At 40.1% G+C, this 24,955-nt stretch overlaps 1 protein-coding gene across 2 annotated transcripts; it reads left to right on the top strand.

Annotated features, from left to right (window-relative positions):
* Positions 1-471: 471 nt before the first annotated feature.
* Positions 472-23,368, top strand: si:dkey-78k11.9 (P2Y purinoceptor 1). 2 transcript variants are annotated; one of them, XM_051949808.1, is made up of 3 exons: positions 472-900; positions 15,988-16,294; positions 22,831-23,368. In XM_051949808.1, the coding sequence occupies exons 1-3, from the start codon at positions 563-565 to the stop codon at positions 23,179-23,181; spliced, it is 996 nt and encodes a 331-aa protein (XP_051805768.1). In that variant the 5' UTR covers positions 472-562; the 3' UTR covers positions 23,182-23,368. The 2 variants fall into 2 exon arrangements, with proteins under 2 accessions (XP_051805768.1, XP_051805767.1); XM_051949807.1 differs by lacking the exon at positions 472-900 and adding an exon at positions 9,325-9,796.
* Positions 23,369-24,955: the final 1,587 nt, after the last annotated feature.

Below are 24,955 nucleotides of genomic sequence, written 5' to 3' on the forward strand. Positions count from 1 at the left end.
GTCCTAAATAAGCATTTAAGATTTATCAAAATTTACCTTACATCCAGATATTAAACTGAATTCTTGTGTACAATTGGTTAAAACTGTTAATGATTTAGTAGGGTTTGTTAATGTCAAAAGTGTATCATCGGCGTACAGCAAACTTTTATGCTGTTTGGTATCAGTGCTTACTCTCTGGATATCTCCATTTTGTCTGTTATCCAGTACTAATGGCTATATAGCCAAGGCAAACAAAGTAAGAGAAAGCGGACTTCCCTGGACTATACCTCTTTTCAGTGCCTATATCTTTATTTTTCCTATTCAGCTAGAATGTGAATGAACCCCTTATAACTCAGTGTATCTTAGGCCAAATGAAGGTCAAATGAATTACTATGATTTCCTGTAAAACTGCAGGCACAGAAAATCAAATGCAGCATGTAGAATTAAAACAGGAAGTCTTTAAACCATGTGTGACATATTTCTGTTTCTGTTCCTAAGAACACCTGCACCGCGAAGAGCAAATCTTACTAACAGCTGTCGAGAAGACAACAGAATACCAATTTTTTGCTTTTCAAGACACGGAATGAAGAACCACTCTTGTCCGTACATCAGCTTTGACTTTACAAGCAGATTTCTGCCTCCAGTCTTCATCTTGGTGTTCATCATTGGTCTGGCAGCTAATGGATGGGGACTGAAGTCTTTGCTGCAGAAATGGAAGAAACTGGGGAATGTTAATGTCTTTGTTCTCAACCTTGGACTTGCAGATATTTTGTATCTGCTCACACTCCCGTTTCTGATGGTGTACTACTTCAGGAAAAGTGAATGGATCTTTGGAGATGTGTTCTGCAAGATAACAAGGTTCTGCTTCAACCTGAATTTGTACGGCAGCATCGGCTTCCTCACCTGTATAAGTGTGTACAGGTACCTGGCTATTGTCCATCCAATGAGAGTGATGGGAAGATTAACTGTCACCCACTCTGTGGCTATCTCAGTCATGGTTTGGCTGTTGGTGGGTGTTCAGAGTCTTCCAGATATGTTCTATGTTAAAACAAAAAAAAACAACACCGAGAAATGCTTTGACACCACCTCGAATGACTACGTTGAGGATTATCTGAAATACAGTCTTGGATGGACATTCACTGGATTTCTCATCCCCCTCCTCATTACACTGAGCTGCTATGGACACGTGATTGTTGTTCTGTGTCGCACAAATACCACAGACAAGGTACTGAAACAAAGATGCTTAAAGTTGTTGTTCATCTTGATTCTTCTCTTCTCTGTTTGTTACATCCCCTACCATGTACTCAAGAATCTCAACCTCTGGTCAAGAGTTCTGTCCAAACAGCATGTATGCCATGAATGGTCTAATGGAGTCTACATCGCTCATCAGATAAGTCGAGGCCTTGTGTGTCTGAACAGTGCTCTCAACCCTCTGGTTTACCTCCATATAAATGAAGATATTTGTGCTCAGCTCAGACAACTGCTAGAGCGAGCTCGTCAGCGTGTTATGTGGCTGCTAGTCACCCCCAGTGAAGATCCTCTTATGTAAATTTAAAACGTGTGTTTGAAATGGAGCAGCTGAATCATCATTGACTGGACTGGGTCAAGATTTTGACCTATGTTTGTTGTATTGCTGTTGACATGTTCAAAATGCTCATGTTATGTTAAAACATTGTACTTAAACAAAACTAATGGGCCATGTGTCGTGTTTGTGCCTGAAATGCCAGTTGTGACCTGAAACAGTGTGAAAGGAGAAGTTGGTGGTGTGAATGCGTTTAAATTAACAGGATGCAAATGCTATGAGGTTTCCTGACTGCAACAGATCTATATCAGCTACAGTTACGGGTTTGTTTACAACAGAGGAAGCTGAGATACCACAAGCAAAGAGCAACTGAGTACTTTCTGTTTTCCTGGTGCCTCATGATCAGACCTGTAAAGCAGTGCTGCTTGTGTCATGATGAAGCTGTAAAAAAATACACAAAAATCCCTGAATACCCAACACTGAGTCCACTGATTCCACTCTCTATCGTCCCTGCTAACTTACATCTTAGGCAACTGGTAATCCCTCTGTGAAAAGATGCCTGATGAGTAAAACAGGGTTTTGAAGATAGATTTCAGGGAGACACCACGAATATGTTCCCCTCAATATTTAGAACACATCAGTCCCTCCCAAATGAAAATATTGAAAAAGTAAGAACTTCATGTTGAAAAATGCTTCAATGTTTATTCAACAATATCTCCAACAGAGACGTTTCTTTTTTCTGAACCATATTGATTACAGACATGTGTGATATGTTTTGAAAATGCTGAAATTTTTGAACATGAGCAGAAATCTTGCTGAAATGCAGTTTTACTATGTCAGATTTAACTGTTTATTTCAGAGTGATATGCATTTGTGTTTGACTCTGCTCAAGTGATGCTCTGAAACCAAAATGACAACAAAAACAAATAAACCAACTTTAAAGGATTCATATTATAGAAAATCACAGTTTTTTTTTAGAACATACAGTAAGAATGTGTCCCCTTGTGTGTCTCACAAAATATGAGAAACAACCATCCGCTTGTTTCATTCCTTGCTTCATAGATTTGAAAGTTTGTCTCAGAACAAGCTGTTCAATTCTCTGGGATCCTCTCTGCCTCTCACTGAACAAAGAGTGTGTTCCCAAATCCATTAGTTCAGTCTATGAATTCTGCCAGAAAAAGTGTCTCCAAATGTGTTCCCAAAATATTTGTATCTTAGGGCAGCTCCAGAATTTAGCCTCATATCCACTATCACACCAACCAACTATTATTCTTCAATGGGTAGAATAGTAATAATCCCTCAGGTTAGGGAGAGGCATACCACCTCCTTCCCTCCTGATTGTTAGTGTACTATATTTTATCCTCGGTTTCTTGAAACTGACGGGTTGGAACTTTAACTGGTAGTTAAAGTAAATAAATACAGTAATCTAGGTAAAATTGAAGTCTTCACAATGTCAATTCTTGCACTAACTGACAGCAGGGACATTTACCAATTACAAAGATCCTCTTTAATTTTCTTTTTCACGGTTTCATATTTTTTTTATACAAAGCATTAGGACAGTGTGTTAACCAAACTTCAAGGTATGTGATTGCTTCTTGAGACCAGTTGATAAGTAGTCTTGGTTTTACCTCAGGTGCTGGGTTGTAATTAAATGTTAATAATTGTGTTTTTTGTATATTTAACTTGTATCCTGAATATGTAACGAAAATGTGCAGGAGATCTAAAGGGGATGAAGGCAGACATCTGGATTTTGGATATATAATAAAACATCATCGACGTACAATGCTATTTTATGTTCCTTATTATTTATCGAAACTCCCTGTATATTACATCCATCCATCCATTCTCTATACACCGCTTTATCCTCACTAGGGTCGCGGGGGTACTGGAGTCTATCCCAGCTGACTCAGGCGAAGGCAGGGGACACCCTGGACAGGTCGCCAGTCTGTCACAGGGCTACATATACCGACACACAGTCACTCTCGCATTCACACCTACGGACAATTTAGAGTCATCAATTAACCTCAGCATATTTTTGGACTGTGGGAGGAAGCCGGAGTGCCCGGAGAAAACCCATGCATGCACAGGGAGAACATGCAAACTCCATGCAGAAAGATCCCAGGCCCACCACGGGATTTGAACCGGGGATCTTGTTGCTGCAAGGCGAAAGTGCTAACCACTATTCCACTGTGCGGCTCCCTGTATATCACAGTCTTCTCTTATTACTTGTGCCAAGGGTTCTATGTAGAGCGCGAAATGGATTGGTGAGAGAGGGCATCCTGATAGGTAGATCTTTCCAATTTTATGCAATCAGTAAGTTGTCCGTTTATCTTGATACCTGCCATGCGAGCTGAATATAAAGTTTTAAAAATATTAATAGACTTTTCAGCGAAACCAAATCATTCTAAGACCAAAAAGAAATATTCCCAGTTCACACGATCAAAATCTTTTTCAGCGTCTAGGCTGATCAACACAGCATTTGATTTTGTTCTTCTGATATTTTCAATTATATGAAGATAATGTCTAATATTGTCCTGTGTTTGGCGTTCCAGGACAAAACCAGTTTGGTCACTGTCAAATAGATCCGTGATAAAGGAGTCTAATCTCCTGGACATGATGGACATACAATTTGTAGTCTTGATTTAAGATTGAAATCAGTCTGTATGAGCTACATAGAGTTTTGTTCTTACCCTCTTTTGGGGTGACAGAGATGACAGCCTCTCTCCACGAGGGATTGGCTGACATTTCTTTAAGAGTCCAATTAAAAGAATTCAAAAATACAATCAACTCTTCTCTAAACATCTTATAACATTCAGATGGTAGAACGTCGCTTCCTGGTGTCCTATTTTTTAATTTCTTCAGTACAGTCTCCAGTTCCTTTCTTGTAATTTGTGATATTAGGTTCTCATTGTGATGTTCTCCACTTGAGGGCAAGTCCAGCGAACTTAGAAAAGATTTTATATTCTCTTTACTTTCTTTCTTTGATTGTGTACACAGAGCCTTATAGTATGCCTGGAACGCAGTATCGATTTTATCTAGGTTATTGACTATTTGTCCAGATTCAGGGTCTAATATTTTGTATGCTGATTGTGAGGTCTGGTTTTTTTTCGTATTTTCGTAGCTAATCATTTTGTAGCTTTAAGACCTACCTCGTAGTACGATTGTTTTAGAAATTTATATTTTTCCTCTGATTCTTCATTATAAATGTCCAGGATCTGATTCCTAATTGCTTTCATTTTAATCGGTATCTTGGAGTCCGAATTCTCCCTGTGCTGTCGTTCCAATTCTTTTAGGTTGATTTCAAGCTGTTCAAGTTACTTTCTTTTGCTTTCTTGAGTGCTGTACTAAGAGATATTAATTTACCCCTGATAACAGCTTTCAAAGTGTCCCATAATATACTTGGATTCACTTCCTCATTGTCATTAAGATCGAGAAAGGTCCTAATTTCAAATTTTATTTAATTTACAACTGTTGTATTGTTGAGTAAGCCTGTATTAAGTCTCCAGAGTGTGTTTTTTGGTCTACTGTCGAGTTGGACTTTTAAATACATTAGTGAGTGATCTGAAATATCTCTAGTTCTTATATCACATTCTAAAGCCCTGTATCATTTTCAAAAAAAAAAAAAAAGTCTATTCTTGAGGATACTGCATGTGGAGCAGAATAGAAAGTATGGTGTTTGTCAGATGGATGTAATTCCCTCCAAATATAAAGCACGCCCATTTCATCCAAACACCTTCTCAGCAATTTAGTCAGACGGGACGTATTTCTCTTACTATTAGATGTATCCCATTTACCATTTACTACTGTATTAAAATCTCCTACCCATATTGATGTGCCTTGTGATTCTGACAAAATCAGTTCAAGTACTTTTTTCATAATTTTTTGATCACTCTGTGGAAGTAGATATTCGCAAAAAAGGGTATCGTATTGTTTCTATCTTGCCTTGCACCTAACTAGTTCAAAATTAACAGAATTATGTAATAATATTGCAACTCTTCTTCTATGACCAGATTTAAAAGTGCTGTAAAATGTATTTTTGTATGCAAATTTTTTCAATTTTTCATGTTCATTTTGAGATAGGTGCGTTTCCTGGAGAAATATTTGGTGGTTTTCCCTTCTCATTTTTGACATTACTCTGCTCCTCTTAACTGGGTTATTTAAGCCATTCACATTCAAAAAAAGCTACTTTGAAGTTACTGAACCCCATCACAACAGGTAGATCTGCATGTGCAGGCAAAAATAAACATATGTACTGTAACAAGAACAAACTGTAATAACAGGAACATTAGAAAGCAGTATAAAGAGGATTTCCAACCTCAGGGTCTTACGCTGGCCTGTCATCTTCATGACACCTTATAATATTCTAGTAGAGAGTCAGTCCTTCATCAGATAGGGGCTCCCTCTTTGCAGTGCAAAGTCTCTTTTCCTTGGGCCAAACAGTCATTTAGTCGCTTCCTGGTCAAATGTGTTATTGTTCTTACATTGTGGATTCAGGAAAAAGGTGAAGGCGAAAAAATGAAAAACAATAAATAAATAAATGAAAAGTGGCGAACTCGATGGTTTGTGTGCACACATGTAAAACTACATGTGTGCGTGCATTTACTTCTGTGGGTATGTTAGCAGCCTAAGCACCATTTTTTGCCGTACGAGAAGTTGGGCCAATAATACCTGGTAATTCCCGTTAATGATGCTTATACTTGTTGCCGTTGGAAATCCCTGAGCCTCCCTCGGACTCGGTTAGTACGGTCTGCATCCTTGTTATTTCAGTGTCACCTTGTTTTAGCTTCTACTCCCATCTGGTGTCAGATGTTTGCGGCAGGTCCAAGGTGTAGCCTCTCTTCCTCATGCCATTGGCTGCTTCTGTAGCGCTGTTGTAGAGGCGGGGACCGTTTTCCCAGTGAATGTTCATTCTGGCAGGATTTGGTGTCTGGAAACGTATCTGTTTCTCCTTAAGAGTTTTCTTTATGTCTTTATATTCTCTGAGTTTACTATTCACTGCAGTAGGAAAGTCATGTGTAAATGCCACCAACTTCCCCTCACAGGTGATTTTCTTTGTCCAGACTGTTTTCAATATTTTGTCTTCAGTGTCATATCTCTGGAATATCACCAGAAAATATCTTGAGATGGCGTCATCCTGAGGTATAGGGCCGATTGATCGGTGTGCCTGCTGAATTTGTAAGTCCACGTTTCTGGCGAGCCCCAGCTCTGTCTTCAGAAAGTTATCAATGAACGTAACCACTGAGCTTCCCTCTGTGCCTTCCTTAAAGCTGCTGTCCGGAGTTTCCGTTTGTTTTCAATTTATGTATCATTTTTTAACAAAGCTTAAATGTGTTAGTTTAGTTCGATACTATAATATAAAGTTAGTATAACGCGATATGAAAATTTATTCCTGAGCTCCGCCTTCCTCTCATAGACCCCCATGTTATTCCAAAAAGCGCCGGTTGCTGCCGACCAATCAAGTTCGAGCTTCAGCTTTGTCATGCTGTCAATCAACGGTTACGCGCACAGCAAGCAAGCCCATGCAGAGGTGGGCGAGCTACGCACTACGCAACCGCGCGCACATTTGTTTTGCTTGTGGAGGAGAGAGCATCAGGGCTCAGCAACTTCCAGAAAAGTTACCAATCCCACGGCTTGTCAGGCCAAGAGACTGCAGGACGTTTTTTGGCTCGGGGTGCTCGCCTCGCTCCTCAACCACGGCCTCCATAGCCCGGCTGACGGCTTCGTTTAGATGCCCGACCTCTGGAGGAAGATGTTGGGGCGTCTGGGACATACTCTTCTTCAGAGGAGTCATGCAATTCTGAACTCTAGATAGAAATAAATAAACAATGTAACACTTATACACGCGTAAATGCACTAAGTTTGATAAACAACGTCATCGAGAGGGATACACGAGTGTAATCACATATTGAAACTTTACTAGTTCGTCCTAGCAGATTCATGTTATTTTGGTATTAGGACAAGTTAGACTCAATACAGCATTCTAACGTAATTCCTTTATTATTTACTAAATGTACTAAATGTAGAAGAGGGGAAAACAGCAAAACAGGCAAGATGCTGCAGCACTCCGGGCACTTCTCTCATGTACTGCGCGCGTGCACAAATAAAGGGGCGAAATCAGAGGGAGGGAGGGACCAACAGTGTTTTAGGAGACGCTGTGATTCAAACTCCGGACAGCAGCTTTAATTCCGTATATGTGAATGTTATTACGGCGTGATCTTCCTTCGAGGTCGGTTACCTTGGCCTGGAGAAGTCTTTGCTGTTTGAGGGAATGAAGCAGGGCGTCTCTTAGCTCGGTATTAGTGGACTTCGTTTCCTCCACTCGCTGCTCTGCTTCACTTACGTAGCAGCACACCATGATTACAAACATCGGCAATAACATTTTGTAGCTTTTGGTTTATCTCCGTCTTGAAACTGTTGAATTCTTATTTAATATCACTTCTCAAGTCATTTTGAAGTCAGTTAGTTCCTGTTTAAGTTCTGTTTTCAGGCTTTGTATATCTCTGCTGAGGTTTTGCATAGCTTTAGCGGTGGTAATGTCCCCCTCCTCTGCGTCACACTCCATGGCGCCACTCTTTTTTCTGTAGCCTCACTGTCTTTGCTTTTTCCTGAAGCAACTTTCTTGTTTCTAACATCACTCGTTCAAAGTAATTTTGGTATCTTGTAAGAACAATACTCGTGTTTCTTCTGAGTTTTCTTAAGATGACCAGGAGCAGTTTGACTTGCGTAGCCATCTTTAAGCACTCACCCGGAAGTCCCCTTTTCTGGTATTTTAAAAGGTGAAGTGTCTGTTGTGGTACAGTGAGCTATAGGAATATTGTCCAAAAAAGAAACTGCCTGCATCCCAGCACTATGGAAAAATGTATATTTTTATAAGAAAAATTAATAAAAAGCTGTCCCTGCTTTTGTTTTTCACTGGTACCACAAACACAGTCACAAAACAAGTAGCACAAGCACATTCAATTTTATTTACATAGCCCTTATTACAATTAAAAGTATTTAAGCACTTTATAGAAAACCAGAACCTGACCCCAATCAAGCAGTCAAGCTACATATCTCAGATCGCTCCCCAATTTGTTTCCACTTCTCCTCTGTCCCTGCTTTCAGGAAAAACTGTTATGATCCCTGCTCCAGCCCCTCCTTCTTTCATCGTTCGTTCACCAAAGTTCACATTAAAAGAACACAAACAGTAAAGACTGTTAACTGGTGCAATGTGTTATGTTGTGGCACTCCTCTCCCCTCCCCTTGCTGTCACTCAACTGGCAGTCTTTTAGAGGCATTCCCTTAGTCAGCCCCTCAGGCCCCTCAACATAAGGGTGAACCGAAAATAATCAAACACAAGAATTTCACTAAAATACAACATGTCTTTAATTTTAACTGTAATAACAAACATTAAAACTGGACATCAACATCCTCATCAAGCAATATATTTATTTTATCACCTGAAGAACCATCTTCTCACCCTCTCCTCACCTACCTTTGGTTCCTCCCAGAAACTTTAAAAAGATGTTCCAGCCCATGGGGATTCTTTTTTTTTTTTAATGGAACACCTGTAGTGACAAAAGAGGCGAGTCTTGTCACACCTTTCAATTTATGCATTCTTAAAATAATGCCCCATAGCCATTTCAACAGGCATTCAGTTATAGATTAAGTCCAATCACTTAATCATTGTACTAAAACTCTTATTTCCTGTCTTGTAGGCCTCATCGGGTTTTCATCCAATGCTGTGAGGAGAAGCCACCAAACAGCACGTGGCTGCACATGACAGCAGAAATGGATTTCCTGTAAAACTGCAGGGCACAGAAAATCAAATGCAGCATGTAGAATTAAAACAGGAAGTAAAACCATGTGTGGCATATTTCTGTTTCTGTTCCAAAGAACACCTGCACCGCGAGGAGCAAATCTTACTACCGGCTGTTCAGAAGACAGCAGAATACCAATTTTCTGCTTTTCAAAACACAGAATGAAGAACCACTCTTGTCCGTATATCAGCTTTGACTTTACAAGCAGATTTCTGCCTCCAGTCTTCTTCTTGGTGTTCATCATCGGTCTGGCAGCTAATGGATGGGGACTGAAGTCTTTGCTGCAGAAATGGAAGAAACTGGGGAATGTTAATGTCTTTGTTCTCAACCTTGGACTTGCAGATATTTTGTATCTGCTCACACTCCCGTTTCTGATGGTGTACTACAGGAAAAGTGAATGGATCTTTGGAGATGTGTTCTGCAAGATAACAAGGTTCTGCTTCAACCTGAATTTGTACGGCAGCATCGGCTTCCTCACCTGTATAAGTGTGTACAGGTACCTGGCTGTTGTCCATCCAATGAGAGTGATGGGAAGATTAACTGTCACCCACTCTGTGGCTATCTCAGTCATGGTTTGGCTGTTGGTGGGTGTTCAGAGTCTTCCAGATATGTTCTATGTTAAAACAAAAAAAAACAACACCGAGAAATGTTTTGACACCACCTCGAACGACTACGTTGAGGATTATCTGAAATACAGTCTTGGATGGACATTCACTGGATTTCTCATCCCCCTCCTCATCACACTGGGCTGCTATGGACACGTGATTGTTGTTCTGTGTCGCACAAATACCACAGACAAGGTACTGAAACAAAGATGCTTGAAGTTGTTGTTCATCTTGATTCTTCTCTTCTCTGTTTGTTACATCCCCTACCATGTACTCAAGAATCTCAACCTCTGGTCAAGAGTTCTGTCCAAACAGCATGTATGCCATGAATGGTCTAATGGAGTCTACATCGCTCAACAGATAAGTCGAGGCCTTGTGTGTCTGAACAGTGCTCTCAACCCTCTGGTTTACCTCCATGTAAATGAAGATATTTTTGCTCAGCTCAGACAACTGCTAGAGCGAGCTCGTCAGCGTGTTACGTGGCTGCTAGTCACCCCCAGTGAAGATCCTTCTACGTAAATTTAAAACGTGTGTTTGAAATGGAGCAGCTGAATCATCATTGACTGGACTGGGTCAAGATTTTGACCTACGTTTGTCGTATTGCTGTTGACATGCTCAAAATGCTCATGTTATGTTAAAGCATTGTACTTAAACAAAACTAATGGGCCATGTGTCGTGTTTGTGCCTGAAATGCCAGTTGTGACCTGAAACAGTGTGAAAGGAGAAGTTGGTGGTGTGAATGCGTTTAAATTAACAGGATGCAAATGCTATGAGGTTTTCTGACTGCAACAGATCCATATCAGCTACAGTTACGGGTTTGTTTACAACAGAGGAAGCTGAGATACCACAAGCAAAGAGCAACTGAGTACTTTCTATTTTCCTGGTGCCTCATGATCAGACCTGTAAAGCAGTGCTGCTTGTAACATTTAATGATTTGTCATGATGAAGCTGTAAAAAAATACATAAAAATCCACACTGAGTATCGTGAGTCCAACACTGAGTCCACTGATTCCACTCTATATCGTACTTGCTAACTTACATCTGAACTGAAACACCTTTCAGCCGAGGCAATCACTGAACTGTGCCAAATTTGGCTTTGAGAACGAATTTATTGACTGAATTGGACCCAGAGTTTCAAGTGTGTGTTTGTTTTGTTGTTGGCTGTTCATTGAGGCGGATCACAGTGTAACTGACTGCTGGAACTAGTTGTAGTTTGTGTGAGAGTGTGGAGAAGGATGGTACAAATCACTGTTAGGGCAACTGGTAATCACTCTGTGAAAAGATGCCTGATGAGCACCCAACAGAGACGTTTCTTTTTTCTTAATCGTATTGGTTACAGATATGTTTTGAAAATGCTGAAATTTTTGAACATGAGCAGAAATCTTGCTGAAATGCTTTTTTTTCAGATAGGACACTATGTCAGATTTAACTGTTTATTTCAGAATGGCATGCATTTGTGTTTGACTCTGCTCAAGTGATGCTCTGAAACCAAAATGACAACAAAAACAAATAAACCAACTTTCCATGTTTTACAACATCCCTTTTTTTCACAACAATATGTGTTATAATTATGTGTTCCCTTGTGTGTCTCACAAAATGTCAGGATTCTGCCTCTGATGCTGCCTTTTTGTATTTTTTCCTCCTGTGTTGTCTGGCTTCTCTGTCTCCCCCTGTCTGCTGCAACCGGTCTACTGATTATTTTCAGCTGATGCAATCACCTCAACTGATTTCACCTGGTCTCCTCCTCTGCTATTTAGGGTGCTTTCACACATACGCCTTTTGGTCCGCTTAAAGCGGACTGGAGTCCGCAACACCAGCAAATACAGTTCGTTTGGGCTGGTGTGAAAGCAGACCAGATGTTTTTGGTGCGGACTAAAGAACCGGACCGAGACCACCTTTGAGAGGTGGTTTCGGTCTGCTTCTATGTGAACTCCAGTTCGGTTCGCTCCTGGTGAGAACACAAACCTGTCTCCATTCGGACCGGCTTGATGGCGCAGCAGACATTTTGGTCTATGGGAGCTTCCGTAGCCAAAACCGACTGTGTAATGTTCTCGTACCGAATGCGAGCTTCATGCTGGAACAACAGCAGTATTTGTGCTTGCTGCATAAAGCAATGATACGAATATATGGCAACAAGAACGAACAGGAGAGCATAGTTCATGTTTACGAATAAACCTCGATCCATGGAATGTTTTCTTCGGGGGTTTTTTCCCTCTTCACATGCTGCGCCAATCAGCGTTCACCTACTTCATCTAAAACACCTTATTTTGTGAACAGCGCCGCCAAACGACTGGGAGGAGAAATAACATTCATCGTAGTTGGTTCAACTGTGAAAACACTGGTGTGAATGCGAACCGAACCAGTTGAAATTAGCAACATTGTAACAACTTTTGGGTCCAAACGAACCACTCTAACGGACTAACAGGTGTGAAAGCACCCTTAAGCACTGCCTTTCCCTCAGTTCTTCGCTGGCTCATCATCTTGGACTCACTCTGTTTCAGTTTCTGTTCCCTGCTTTCCTCTGGATTGCACCTGCTTTCCCTGTTTATGGATTAACTCCTTTTGGACTCTGTTGTTTGTTACCTTGGACTCAGTTTGTTTTTTGCCATCTGCTATAGTGTGTGAGTGTGTGAGTATGTTTCCTCAGCCCTGTTGTTTTGCCACGTTTAGTTTGTTGTAGCCCCGTCAGTCTCGTTTTAAGTTAGTAGTTGTTTTTGATTTAATAAACCTTATTACCATAATGCCCGGCTGTCTATCAACTATGTCTGCACCTGGGTTCACCCCACCCCACACAACCCGGTCTCACGGGGATTCGTGAAACTGTCACGTAAGTTTTAGTTTCGGTTTCGTGCGCACCAACACGATTTCGTCATGTTTTTCGTGCCGCTCACCACGAAATGTTTTTCGCTGTGGTAATCACATCTGAAAGTGGTTTATACCGGCGGATTCATGACGATCTAAGCTGTCCATCGGCGTATACTGCTTGTGTGATCGCGTTTGCGGCCGCCGGCCGCCGGACATTCTTGAAATTCCTATGCAAATTGGTAAGTGTACCACCGGCTTATGGTTAGGTTATGGTTAGGTTATGGTTAGGATTATGGTTAGGGTTATGTTTAGGGACGATGTCATGCAAAATATAGCTTTGGATTCGCCGCGGATTTACTTTAAAAATATAATATACACATTCTTTTGAAATACGTTCTGAGTGGCACGAAAAGTCCGCCGTTTAAAATACATTGGTGTGCATTTCGTGGTGAGCGGCATGAAAAACATGACGAAATCGTGTTGGTGCGCACGAAACCGAAACAAAAATTTACGTGACAGTTTCACGAATCCTCGTGAGATCGGGCTGCCCCACAACCCTGACGCAAAATACATATAAAAAAACAACCATTTCCTTGTTTCATTGCTTGCTGCATAGATTTGAAAGTTTGTCTCAGAACAAGCTGTTCAAGTTGGCAGCCTGTTGTGATGTCACAACAGGATAGGCCCTGTCCCCTGCTGGCTTCTCCTCCTCCTCTGGGATCCTCTCTACCTCTCACTGAACAGAGAAGAGTGTGTTCCCAAATCAATTCTTACATTCTATGAAGTCTGCCAGAAAAAGATTTAGTATGTCCCAATATACAGTCTTAAAATCTAGTATACCAAAAATACTCAGATGTTCTACTACATCCAGTTATATTTCCACTCCAGCATGTTTTTTGGCTATTCTAACTCACAATCCCCTGCACTGCTTTATAACACATCTTATATTGTTTCACATGAGTATAAACAAGCTAGAGCCACTGAGAACGCTTGAATAGATGACAGCTCATTTCATACTACATCCTGTTTCAACTGTATGCACACTGCGAGAAACAGTACTTTGTGAGAACAACTGCAGTGTGCACGTAGAATGAAAAAGAATAAGTGTGTGATCTGGAAGTCAGCCAGAGAGAGGAGTGCTCTTCCTGTATGAGATGTGGGCAGCAGCAGCTCAGTTGGATTTAAAGCTATAGACCAGGGGTGTCAAACATGTGGCCCAACTACTTTGCAAAGTGTAAAAATTATGGAGAAGACATCAACTGCAAATTGTAAATTTGTAAAACTGTATATTTCAAAGAATTTCTAGACCCTGACAAGTTGTTTGACCTTAAAGTAAAATATTCTATTGTTCAGTTCCACATACCTGTGATAAAATGTTCTGTGCCCTTGTAGATACACTGTGATCTGTAAGTTGGAATGCAAATGTGAAAATGGTTTGCATAATACTAGCATAATATTGTTGGAACTGAGCTTATTTTTCTTAATGTTTCTTAATTTCGGGTTGTTCATTGTGTTTTGTAAATAGGTAGCTCCTTAATTGTACTGTTTTGCACTAAAACAAAGGGAAAAATTAGGAGTTGCTGGTATTGATAGATTAATGCTTTGATTTTACCGGGCTGACATACTTGAGATCAAATTTAACTGTATGTAGCCCCTGAACTAGAATGAGTTTGACACCTCTGCTATAGACACTGAAATAGGAAAAGAGGTTAAAAAGCTGAGGTATTATGTCAATGGTGGAATTAACGATCCAGTATTTTAAGCTGAAACTTGAAATATACATTTCTGGGCACAAAAACAACTTGTGACTAGCTGACTTTGTGCCGGCCTGAAACACAGCAAAGCTTCGTTCAAGACCTGACGTTGATAAATGAACTAAAATTCGTTAATTTATCTTCCAAAACTGCCACATACACATTTAAATAGGCTACTACTCCAAACAAAAGACATAACAGAGGACAGAAGAGCAAATCACATCTGTTAAATGAGAAAAGCTGATCAGCAGAAGAATAAATATCCAAGAACAACACAGAATGCCCGAGAACCCTTGCTGCATTGTATTATATGATGTTTTGAAAGGTCATTTGGTGTCTGAACATTCAGTTTTTCTTTCCATAAGTTAAAGCAGAAAAGGTGCAAACTGGTGCATAAAAATTCAGATGAATTGCAGAGGTGCTTAATGCTCATATTTTCCTGGGGGAGGACAACCAGACCCTCTGCTTCATGTGCCTCCCTCAAATGTTCAGCCTAGATCCGTGGCCATGACAACATGCATACTGTTGTGAAGCATGGAGATATGGGATCCCAAAACCAGCCATTTATAGGGGCTGACTGGGATCTCATCGAAGGGGGTGTTGTGAAGCATGGAGATATGAGATCCCAGAATCAGCCACAAAGGGGAGACTCTGACAGAACAACAGCTAAACTAGAAAAGCACTCGGAGAGCGCATACCTCCGCCATACCGTTTGTCTGTGTGTGTGTGTGTGTGTGTGTGTGTGTGTGTGTGTGTGTGTGTGTCTGTTTGTCTGTTAACAGCATAACTCAAAAAGTCATGGACGGATTTTCACCCAATTTTTACAGGATGTTCGGAAGAGCACGAGTAAGAATCGATTAGATTTTGGAGTTGATCCGAATCACCGTCTGGATCCAGGAATTTTTTGAAGGTCGAAGGACAATTGAGAAATGGCCACCTAGCAGCCATTTCACCTGGCAGCCGCCGGCGGCCTTGCGGCCGCCTGGCCACCTGGCCCGAGAGGGGGGCAAGATGAGCTGTCTGGACAGTCCAAAACAGATAGTTTCAGTTCCTTAAAAGTAAAACTGTCACCCACAGTTTATCATGTAATCTAGCTGAACAGCTGAACAGGAAGAAGTGTCGACCTGTAATGTCACTCTAGTCACCATAGACCTTCTTTAAATCATTTCCTGCTTTTCAAAAGACAGAATGAAGAACAGCTCTTGTCCTATCGGCTTTGACTTTTCAGGAAAATTCCTTCCTCCGATGTTCATTTTGGTGTTCATCATTGGTCTGGCAGCTAATGGATGGGGACTGAAGTCTTTGCTGCACAACTGGATGAAACTAAAGATCATCAATGTCTTTGTTCTCAACCTTGGACTTGCAGATATTTTGTATCTGCTCACACTCCCATTTCTGACGGTGTACTACTTCAAGAAAAGTAAATGGATCTTTGGAAGTGTGTTCTGCAAAATAACAAGGTTCTGCTTCAACCTGAATTTGTACGGCAGCATCGGCTTCCTCACCTGAAAAAGTGTGTACAGGTACCTGGCTGTTGTCCATCCAGTGAGAGTGATGGGAAGATTAACTGTCACCCACTCTGTGGCTATCTCAGTCATGGTTTGGCTGTTGGTGGGTGTTCAGAGTCTTCCAGATATGTTCTACGTTAAAACAACATACAAAAACAACACCGGGAAATGTTTTGACACCACCTCGAAAGACTACGTTGAGGATTATCTGAAATACAGTCTTGGATGGACATTCACTGGATTTCTCATCCCCCTCCTCATCACACTGGGTTGCTATGGACACGTGATTGTTGTTCTGTGTCGCACAAATACCACAGACAAGGTACTGAAACAAAGATGCTTAAAGTTGTTGTTCATCTTGATTCTTCTCTTCTCTGTTTGTTACATCCCCTACCATGTACTCAAGAATCTCAACCTCTGGTCAAGAGTTCTGTCCAAACAGCGTGTATGCCATGAATGGTCTAATGGAGTCTACATCGCTCAACAGATAAGTCGAGGCCTTGTGTGTCTGAACAGTGCTCTCAACCCTCTGGTTTATCTAAATACTGTGGATGATTGTCTCGCTCCACTCAGAAAGCTGCTCCACAGAACTCGTCAGGTGGTCGGTCAGACACCTCCAACAAACTCTGGTAGTGAGACTCTGAGACAAATCACAGATGCTTAACACAATAGGGGCATGTTTTTGAATTTTCAACAATAATTTTGTGCGTGTAATACACAGCTTGATTTAGAGCAAAAATGTTAATGTGAAAAATGAAATGTTGTAAGATACAGCCAACGCTTTGTGAGGATTTGGACTTAAAACAAAGTATTGCATAATCCAGATTTTGTTTGGATGATGACACTGGATAGCACATTTTTGGAACCTGTGCAGGTCTTGGTCATCTGTGCCAACGTTCATAGCAATCCATGGAATATTTGCTTCGACACTTCACTTAAATACACATCTTCTCTTGTCTTTTAATGAATGAGACAATGGCTTTCTTTGCACTCTGTTAGAGCAACTTTTGACTACAAAAAAAAATCTTTCTCTATTTGCTGATTTATTGAAGCAATGTAAATATTTTATTTTTGCCGATGAGTTGATGTCTAATGTATAATGTGAGCATGTGTGAGAAAAGAAAAGGGAGGACTGAGTCTCTGGACTTTTTTTTGAAGAATTATTTGTCATCTGAGACCCCTATAACATCTTGAAAGCATTTCAGAATTTTGATTTGAGAACATTTATCAATCACTTGTGACACTGGCAACATCCTTGGAACATCCTCTGAAAGTTATAGTTAAAAAATAATGTTGTCTTAGCTAACATTTAACCGTATAGGAACATTATTATAACTTATAGGTGGTGTTCGCAAATGATGTGTGAACAACCGCTACTTGCTGAGAAAACCTTAATAAACTGCAATCTTCAGGATTATTGCAGAAGGATGGCCGCAGAGAATGCCACAATGAGAACAGTAAGATGATGCTTAACGAATACAAAGAAGTTCATGCTGCTGTCTCGATGCTTCTGCCTGATTAAAGAAAGGAAATTGAAAAGGTCAGCCTCCCATACGAGAAAAAGGAAGGTGATACATGACGTCATACTGTTCTGCAGAAACCTCTTTTGGTCTTGAGTCAACATCATAAGAAGTGGAGACTATGACCGTGTTTCACATTTGGTTGGACCATGAATTGATGACACTAGTCTTGGGTTGCTCATCTCGAAACTGTGGTGACTGTATAAATCGTCTGTGCCACCAGAATAAAGACTTATGTGAAGTTTGGAATTTACAGTTTCTTTGCACCATCATATACACTCTACCGTCTACCATCAAGTCTACAACTTTGCATTCTCTTGAAATCAGCCTCTTTTTTTTAGCCAAAATGTAAACTAAGGTAAGTTGACTCAATTTTTACCTCTCTCAGTGCACTTACAAGTCTTCACTACATATGTGGACAGAAGCAGAAGTCAACTGCAACTAGCTGGTGGAAGTATAAAATCATTAGATGGTAATTTATAGTTCATAGTAACACTGTATCTTATGACAGTGGTTCATACGCTCAACAAAAATATAAATGCAACACTTTTGTTTTTGCTCCCATTTTTTATGAGATGAACTCAAAGATCTAAAACTTTTTCCACATACACAATATCACCATTTCTCTCAAATATTGTTCACAAATCTGTCTAAATCTGCGATAGTGAGCACTTCTCCTTTGCTGACATAATCCATCCCACCTCACAGGTGTGCCATATCAAGATGCTGATTAGACACCATGATTAGTGCACAGGTGTGCCTTAGACTGCCCACAATAATAGGCCACTCTGAAAGGTGCAGTTTAATCACACAGCACAATGCTACAGATGTGGCAAGATTTGAGGGAGCGTGTAATTGGCATGCTGACAGCAGGAATGTCAACCAGAGCTGTTGCTGGTGTATTGAATGTTCATTTCTCTACCATAAGCCGTCTGGACACTTGTGTCAAAAGTGTATTTTATTGTCAAAATCTGAACTTTGTTTTCAAAATTAAGACACACAAAGCCAAACTAGGACACTGCACTGCTAAATGCAAACCACTCCTCTCTCACTGTGTTTTCACATGAAGTTTTAAAAATGATACAGTCCTCAAAAATGACAACTTACACACAAATGCATCCTATAAAGAAATCAGAGAGGGGCACTGCAGTGCTTGACTGTACATTTCAAAATAATGCTAGACAAAAAGGTATAGCACTGTATTGTACACAGTACAGTATGCAGATATTTACACCACGTCTGCATCAATTCTTTCAGCCTGGTCAGGACACAGGACCTCATCAACATCACAAGCTGTGTTATCTCTGGAAAGAAACCCCAAATGTGTTTGATCCAGCCCTAACCTGCATCAACTGAAACATCACCACATGCCAAGACCACTGATTGAAGAGATTTTCCCAAAATATGGCTGCTGCTCATCTACCTTCCACTTCCATGTAGAGAAGAATTCTTCTATAGGATTCAGAAAGGGAGAATATGGTGACAGAAAAACCACAATAATCTGAGGGTTCATACTGAACAATTCCCAAATCAGTAGTCCTCTATAAAACATTGTCCCAGATGTATTCATGTGTATCATCAGAATCCAACTCAAAAATTCTATGGAACAAACGCACACTAAACACAGAAAAAGTCAGTCAAGTACACATTGTGTAATTTTACTAGCACTTGTGAAGCAGAATTATGCATTACATTTTTTACGGTATTCTCAGAACATTTCTGACTGCTTGTATTGTTCCAGTATAGACATGTCAATGAAGTGACAAACATTTACATACATTTAAAGCAAACCACAATAAACCTGAAACTATTTACTTTATGCACCATCTTTACCACCTGCTGACCTCAACAACAGATTGCATTCTGAACCACTAATTCTGTTTCCCAGCAGGTTTTATAGTGTCCAGATCATTGGCAAAAGTGTTTTCAGTTTTGACCTGATGTGTCTTAATTGTGACAGCAGTGTTGGAACAGTGTCCCAATTCTGCTTCCTACTCTTTACTTTTTGAAAAATGTGTGCTATGAGTGAAGAAGTGTGTTCAAATGAACAAAAAAACGTGTTCAGTCTTTTGCAAAAAGAGTGCAAGAGTTATGGAAACTGTGCGCAAACTATGAATAATGTCCAAAATTTGGACAGCTGTGTCCTGTCTTTGAGAAATGTGTGCAGTCAGTTGGTGGCTGTGTGCAGTGAATGGAATTTAGTGACTTATCAATTGAGAAAAAGTGTAACAAGTTGCATATAACACTAATACGATAATAGAATAGAATAGACAAATTTCATTGTCTGGACCAAACGGTGACAGAAATTCTCTTTTGACAAGGCTCTAACAATAAAATGCAATACATATCAAAACACCCTTAAGACAGAAGCTCACAAAGTACAGGCATCTAAAGGAAATGCTAAAAAAAAAAGATTTAAAAAATGTACTGTTCGGTGTCTTGTTTCATTTTGTTCAGGGTGGTTTTTGCAGGTGGAATAAAAGATTTTTTATAGGTGCTTTTGTGGGCCAGTGGGACTTTGTAACATCTGTCTGATGGAAGTAACTGGAAGAAGTGATGGAGGGGGTGAGAGGGGCCCTCTGTGATCAGAGTGGCTTTTCTGATCACAGAGCGGTTATACAGTTCAGAGACATGGGCTTGTGGTTAACCAATGACTTTGCTGGCCTGATTAACAATACATCAGAGTTTTGTTTTGTGTTTCGCGGGGGACCTGTACCAGGATGAAATATTAAACGTGAGGATGGATTTAATGGGTGAGGTGTAAACCAGGATTAAAATGCCTCTGTTGACATAAAAGGCCCTCAGTTTTCTCAGCAGGTGAAGGCACTGTTGTGTTTTTTTGTACCCCGAGTCTGTGTGACTCGCAAACGACAGGCTGTCAATCTCTAGTCTCAGGTATTTAAAAACTTCAACCTGCTCGACAGACTGACCCTGGATACTGCCCCCACAGCACAACTCTTTTGTTCTGGAGATGTTAAGCTTGAGAGAGGTTTTTTTTTTTATGCAAAACAAATTAAAAGGCATCTTTCAAGTTCATCAAAAGATTCATAGACTGCACGGACTACACATATTGTTTAACACATTATTATTTAATACATATAATACACACACACACACACACACACACACATGTATGTATGTATGTATGTATGTATATATATATATATATATATATATATATATATATATATATAAAATACATTTTGAATAAAGCAAAGAAGTTGGCCTCCTTAATGTTTACTGTGACTAATGGTAACATTGACCTCATTGCATTTGTGAGTCAATTGTATCACACAGAATGCTTGTTCTTTATTACCTCCACCAAGGAGGTTATGTGACACTCGGCGTTTGTGTGTCCGTCCGTCTGTCTGTCTATCTGTCTGTCTGTCTGTCTGTTAGCAAGATAACTCAAAAACGCCTGGGCAGATTCACATGAAATTTTGAGGGGATGTAGACTATGGCAAGAGGAAGAGCTGATTTAATTTTGGTGGAAATCCGGAAAGGATCCTGGATTCTGGATCACTTTGAATTTTTAACTCCGCCAAGGAGGTTATGTGACACCCGGCGTTTGTGTGTTTTAGTATGTTGTAGTATGTGGTCCAAAATATGACAAAAACATCATAGGTTAGTATGTTGTCCAACAAACTGGAGCAAAGTGTCCAGATAGCTCAACTGGTTAAGAAGGTGATTCATAAACAGAACTGTGTCAGAGATGCAGGTTTGATTCTGGCTCATGATCCTGTACTGCATGGGTTTCCTGTTTGCCTCTCTATCCTTGGCGGAGGTCTGCACTCTCTGAGTGCTTTTCTAGTTTAACTTGTTTTTGTACATAATGTCAGAGACTAATCCTAACGATTTTCATTACATAATATGTCCTTAAGTACTGGTGGCGCGCCACAGCGCAGCAGCCTGAGCTGCCATTGGCAGGGCGGCTCAAATGTTATCTTGTTGTATACGAAAGTGTGCAATGACAATAAAGTTGATTCTGATTCTGATTCTTCTCTTCTGATTCTGATTCTGATTCTGAATATGGGGAATTTTCTGCTCTCACAAACACATATAAACAGTCACCCAATAACTTCAAAACGACACTGTACAATACTGCTACTGTAATTCTGCTTTGTGAATGTAGTAAATTATATTTCCACAGGTTTAATCCACCACCAGAGGGAGACGCTTAACTGGCTATTTGTGTCACTCACAAAGCTTTACCATCCCCTGAACTGTTTGCACACATAAAAGTCATAAATATAATTATGCTCCTGTACTCTGTGTTCTAAAACTGCTGTCATACAGGAAATTATACTATAGGGAAACAGACACCTAACTTTTTAAGCCATCACAGGCCGGGGGAACATTTAATTCTCAAACATTATCTTCAGCAGAAAGCTTCTGTTTTCAAATCACCACCATTTCTTGAACTACTTCCATCTTGATATGTCAGCGCTTTCAAATGACACATTTAAGAACTGTGGTTGTGCCCAAGCAAGCACAGGTTTTGTGCCTATGCGAATGAGGCTGCACACTGACTTCAAAACCATGTTCGACACAGCAGTTTCAAACAGGAAGCTATGTAAGACACGCTTAATACACAGGTTTTCCTTTACCATTCATAACCCACTTCTGCCACAGAGGAGAGTGGTTGTACCACTGATGCTATCAGGACTTTGGGTGTACTACAGTCTTTTGGGAAGACAGAATGAATGAAACTTCTCGTGTCAACATCTTTTTTGAAATCAAATTACTGCCCAGTATTTACATCTTTGTATTCTTTATTGCTCTGGGCACTAATGGATGGGTATTGAAGTCCTTGCTGCAAAAATGGAAGAAACTGGGAAACATTAACATCTTCGTTCTCAACCTTGAACTTGGAAACTCTTTGTACCTGCCTACACTCCCATTTTTGGCAGTGTACTACTTGATGGAGAAAAACTGGATCTTTGGAGATGCATTCTGCAAAATAACAAGGTTCTGCTTCAACCTGAATTTGTACGGCAGCATCGGCTTCCTCACCTGTATAAGTGTGTACAGGTACCTGGCTATCGTCCATCCACTGAGAGTGATGGGAAGATTAACTGTCACTCACTCTGTGACTATCTCAGCCATGGTTTGGCTGTTGGTGGGTGTTCAGAGTCTTCCTGACGTGTTCTACCCCAAAACAACATTCAAAAACAACACCGGGAAATGCTATCATACCACCTCCCAAAGCTACGTTAAGGATTATTTGAAATACAGTCTTGGATGGACACTCACTGGATTTTGTATCCCCCTCCTCATCACACTGGGCTGCTATGGACACATGATTGTTGTTCTCTGTCGGACAAATACCACAGACAAGGTACTGAAACAAAGATGCTTGAAGTTGTTGTTCATCTTGATTCTTCTCTTCTCTGTGTGTTACATCCCCTACCATGTACTCAAGAACCTCACCCTCTATGCAAGAGTTTTGTCTAACCAGAAGACTGACACGAAGATTCCGTGGGAACCAACAGTCTTTGGTGCTCATCAGATAAGTCGTGGACTTGTGTGTCTGAACAGTGCTCTCAACCCTCTGGTTTACCTCCATACAGTTGAAAATATTCCTGCTCAGCTCAGACAGCTGCTCCAGAAAACTCGTCAGATGTTTAATTGTCGGTGCACATCTCACACTGGCAGAGTGCCTGTAGCGCAAAATGTAGATGAAGTTTAACATGATTGTTTTGTTACTTATACAAGTTTCTACCTTCTAGCTAATGCCTTTAATGCTATTAGCATTGCATTCTTTTCCTTGTCAATACATTTAACACATGGGGATATGTCTTTTGTTCTCTGCTTTTTAGGGTGCTGTTGTTACAACATGCTGAAAATGTGCTAAATAAAGGGGAAATTCAGCTCTTGATGTGTCACTGTTTTATAGGTGATCTGACAGGAATCGTGTTGTGGGGAAAGGCTTGCCTAATGATAAGCATGTCTGGAGGTTTAAAACAGGAACTGCTTAAAGAAACGTTGCTGCCCTCTTAATACACTGGAAAGAGGTGTGACAGCAGACTTCCAACTAATACACTGAATTAAGGTCACAGAAAATTAAAAAAAATCCTAACTTTATTTGCGTAGTACCTTTGGAAAACAAAGTTACAAAGTGCTTTGGTAAATGTCAAAACAGCAAATGCATGAGCACATTTAATTTTTTTCATGTGGATCATTTCAAACTTCAAACTTCAAACTTTATTTATTTGTATAGCACTTTTCATGCAGAACAACACAAAGTGCTTCTCAAGAATTAAAAACAAAGACGACAATAAATAAATACAATTAAAAATAGAAATAAAAATAAAAAACCCAACTCTCCACCCTCCCTACGTGTAGACAGCCATTCACATGCACACACCCACGCAAGCACACACACACACACATACACAGACTCACACACCCACCCAACGTGACATCATCAAGACATGGCGAGGCACCGAGGCTAGAAGAAAGGAAGGAAGACACCACCTTGAAGAGGTTTGTTAATTTTTTTCTGTTTTGTGTGTATAAAATAAGAATTCCCTCTACTGCTTTCCCTCCATCCTACATGCACGCTATTCATATTCAATACCAATTTGATTGAGGATGAAGATGCAAGTTTACCATTTTAAAAATTTAACATGGATTCAGATCTTAATATTCATTGTTTAACAGCAAATAACACAAAACAGTTCAGTTACATCTAGAGATGCAATTTGAGATGCAATTTCAGAAATAAAACCACAGCTGTCACTGTTTCCACTTAGAATAAGGCTGCATAATGATAAAGATCATGGGATGTGGCTGTGTGTTTTCCAGACAGCATAATGCTTTCGAGCTATTAGATAAAGACAGGAAGGTGTTAGAGAAATGTTGATTTCACTCCACATTAACTGTAGCTACTCATAATTCAGCCTCTTACTTCTTCTTTTGTCTTTTTCCCCCATATTTCAACTTGTCCATTATTAGAAATTATTTGATATACATGTGGAACATTGTAGATTCTTCATGATGGTGCATTAAATTTCAGGTAAACCAGAGATGGTGGGCCAGAAATTGTTGTAAAAATTTGATGATAGGTGATAGAGTGACCCAACTGTTGATGTTTTTCAATATACAGGCCCTTGAAGTACAGGCATGAGTACGCTTTTTAATTTGTATAATTGTTTTCCAACATTTTTAACCCAGATAATTTCAGAACTACAGAAGATTCGCACGTGAAATTTTCCAGGATGAGAAGCACATTCGGCTTCTGTTAAAAACTGCAACCACTTCAATTTTCTATCCTCTCCAGATGTCACAATTTATAACTATTTCATTTTTGTTCAGCACAACAGCAACAACTTTCAGCATCACTATTATGGGATATTTCATAGTTTAAACAGCAAAACTGCACCAATTTAAAGAAGAAAACTTTCAAAAGTGCATTTTAGGTACACTTTCAAGTGCCATAATCACCATTTTACCGACATTTC

This window comes from Acanthochromis polyacanthus, chromosome 6 (assembly GCF_021347895.1).
Source record: "Acanthochromis polyacanthus isolate Apoly-LR-REF ecotype Palm Island chromosome 6, KAUST_Apoly_ChrSc, whole genome shotgun sequence".
NCBI lineage: Eukaryota > Metazoa > Chordata > Actinopteri > Pomacentridae > Acanthochromis > Acanthochromis polyacanthus.

Bases quoted from the DNA above. Each gene is read 5' to 3' on its own strand.
- si:dkey-78k11.9 (XM_051949807.1), top strand. From the start codon at position 9,345: ATGTGTGGCATATTTCTGTTTCTGTTCCAAAGAACACCTGCACCGCGA. The intron at 9,797-15,987 runs GTACCTGGCTGT...AAGTGTGTACAG, and splicing joins ACCTGTATAAGTGTGTACAG to GTACCTGGCTGTTGTCCATC. The intron at 16,295-22,830 runs GTACTGAAACAA...ACCACAGACAAG, and splicing joins GCACAAATACCACAGACAAG to GTACTGAAACAAAGATGCTT.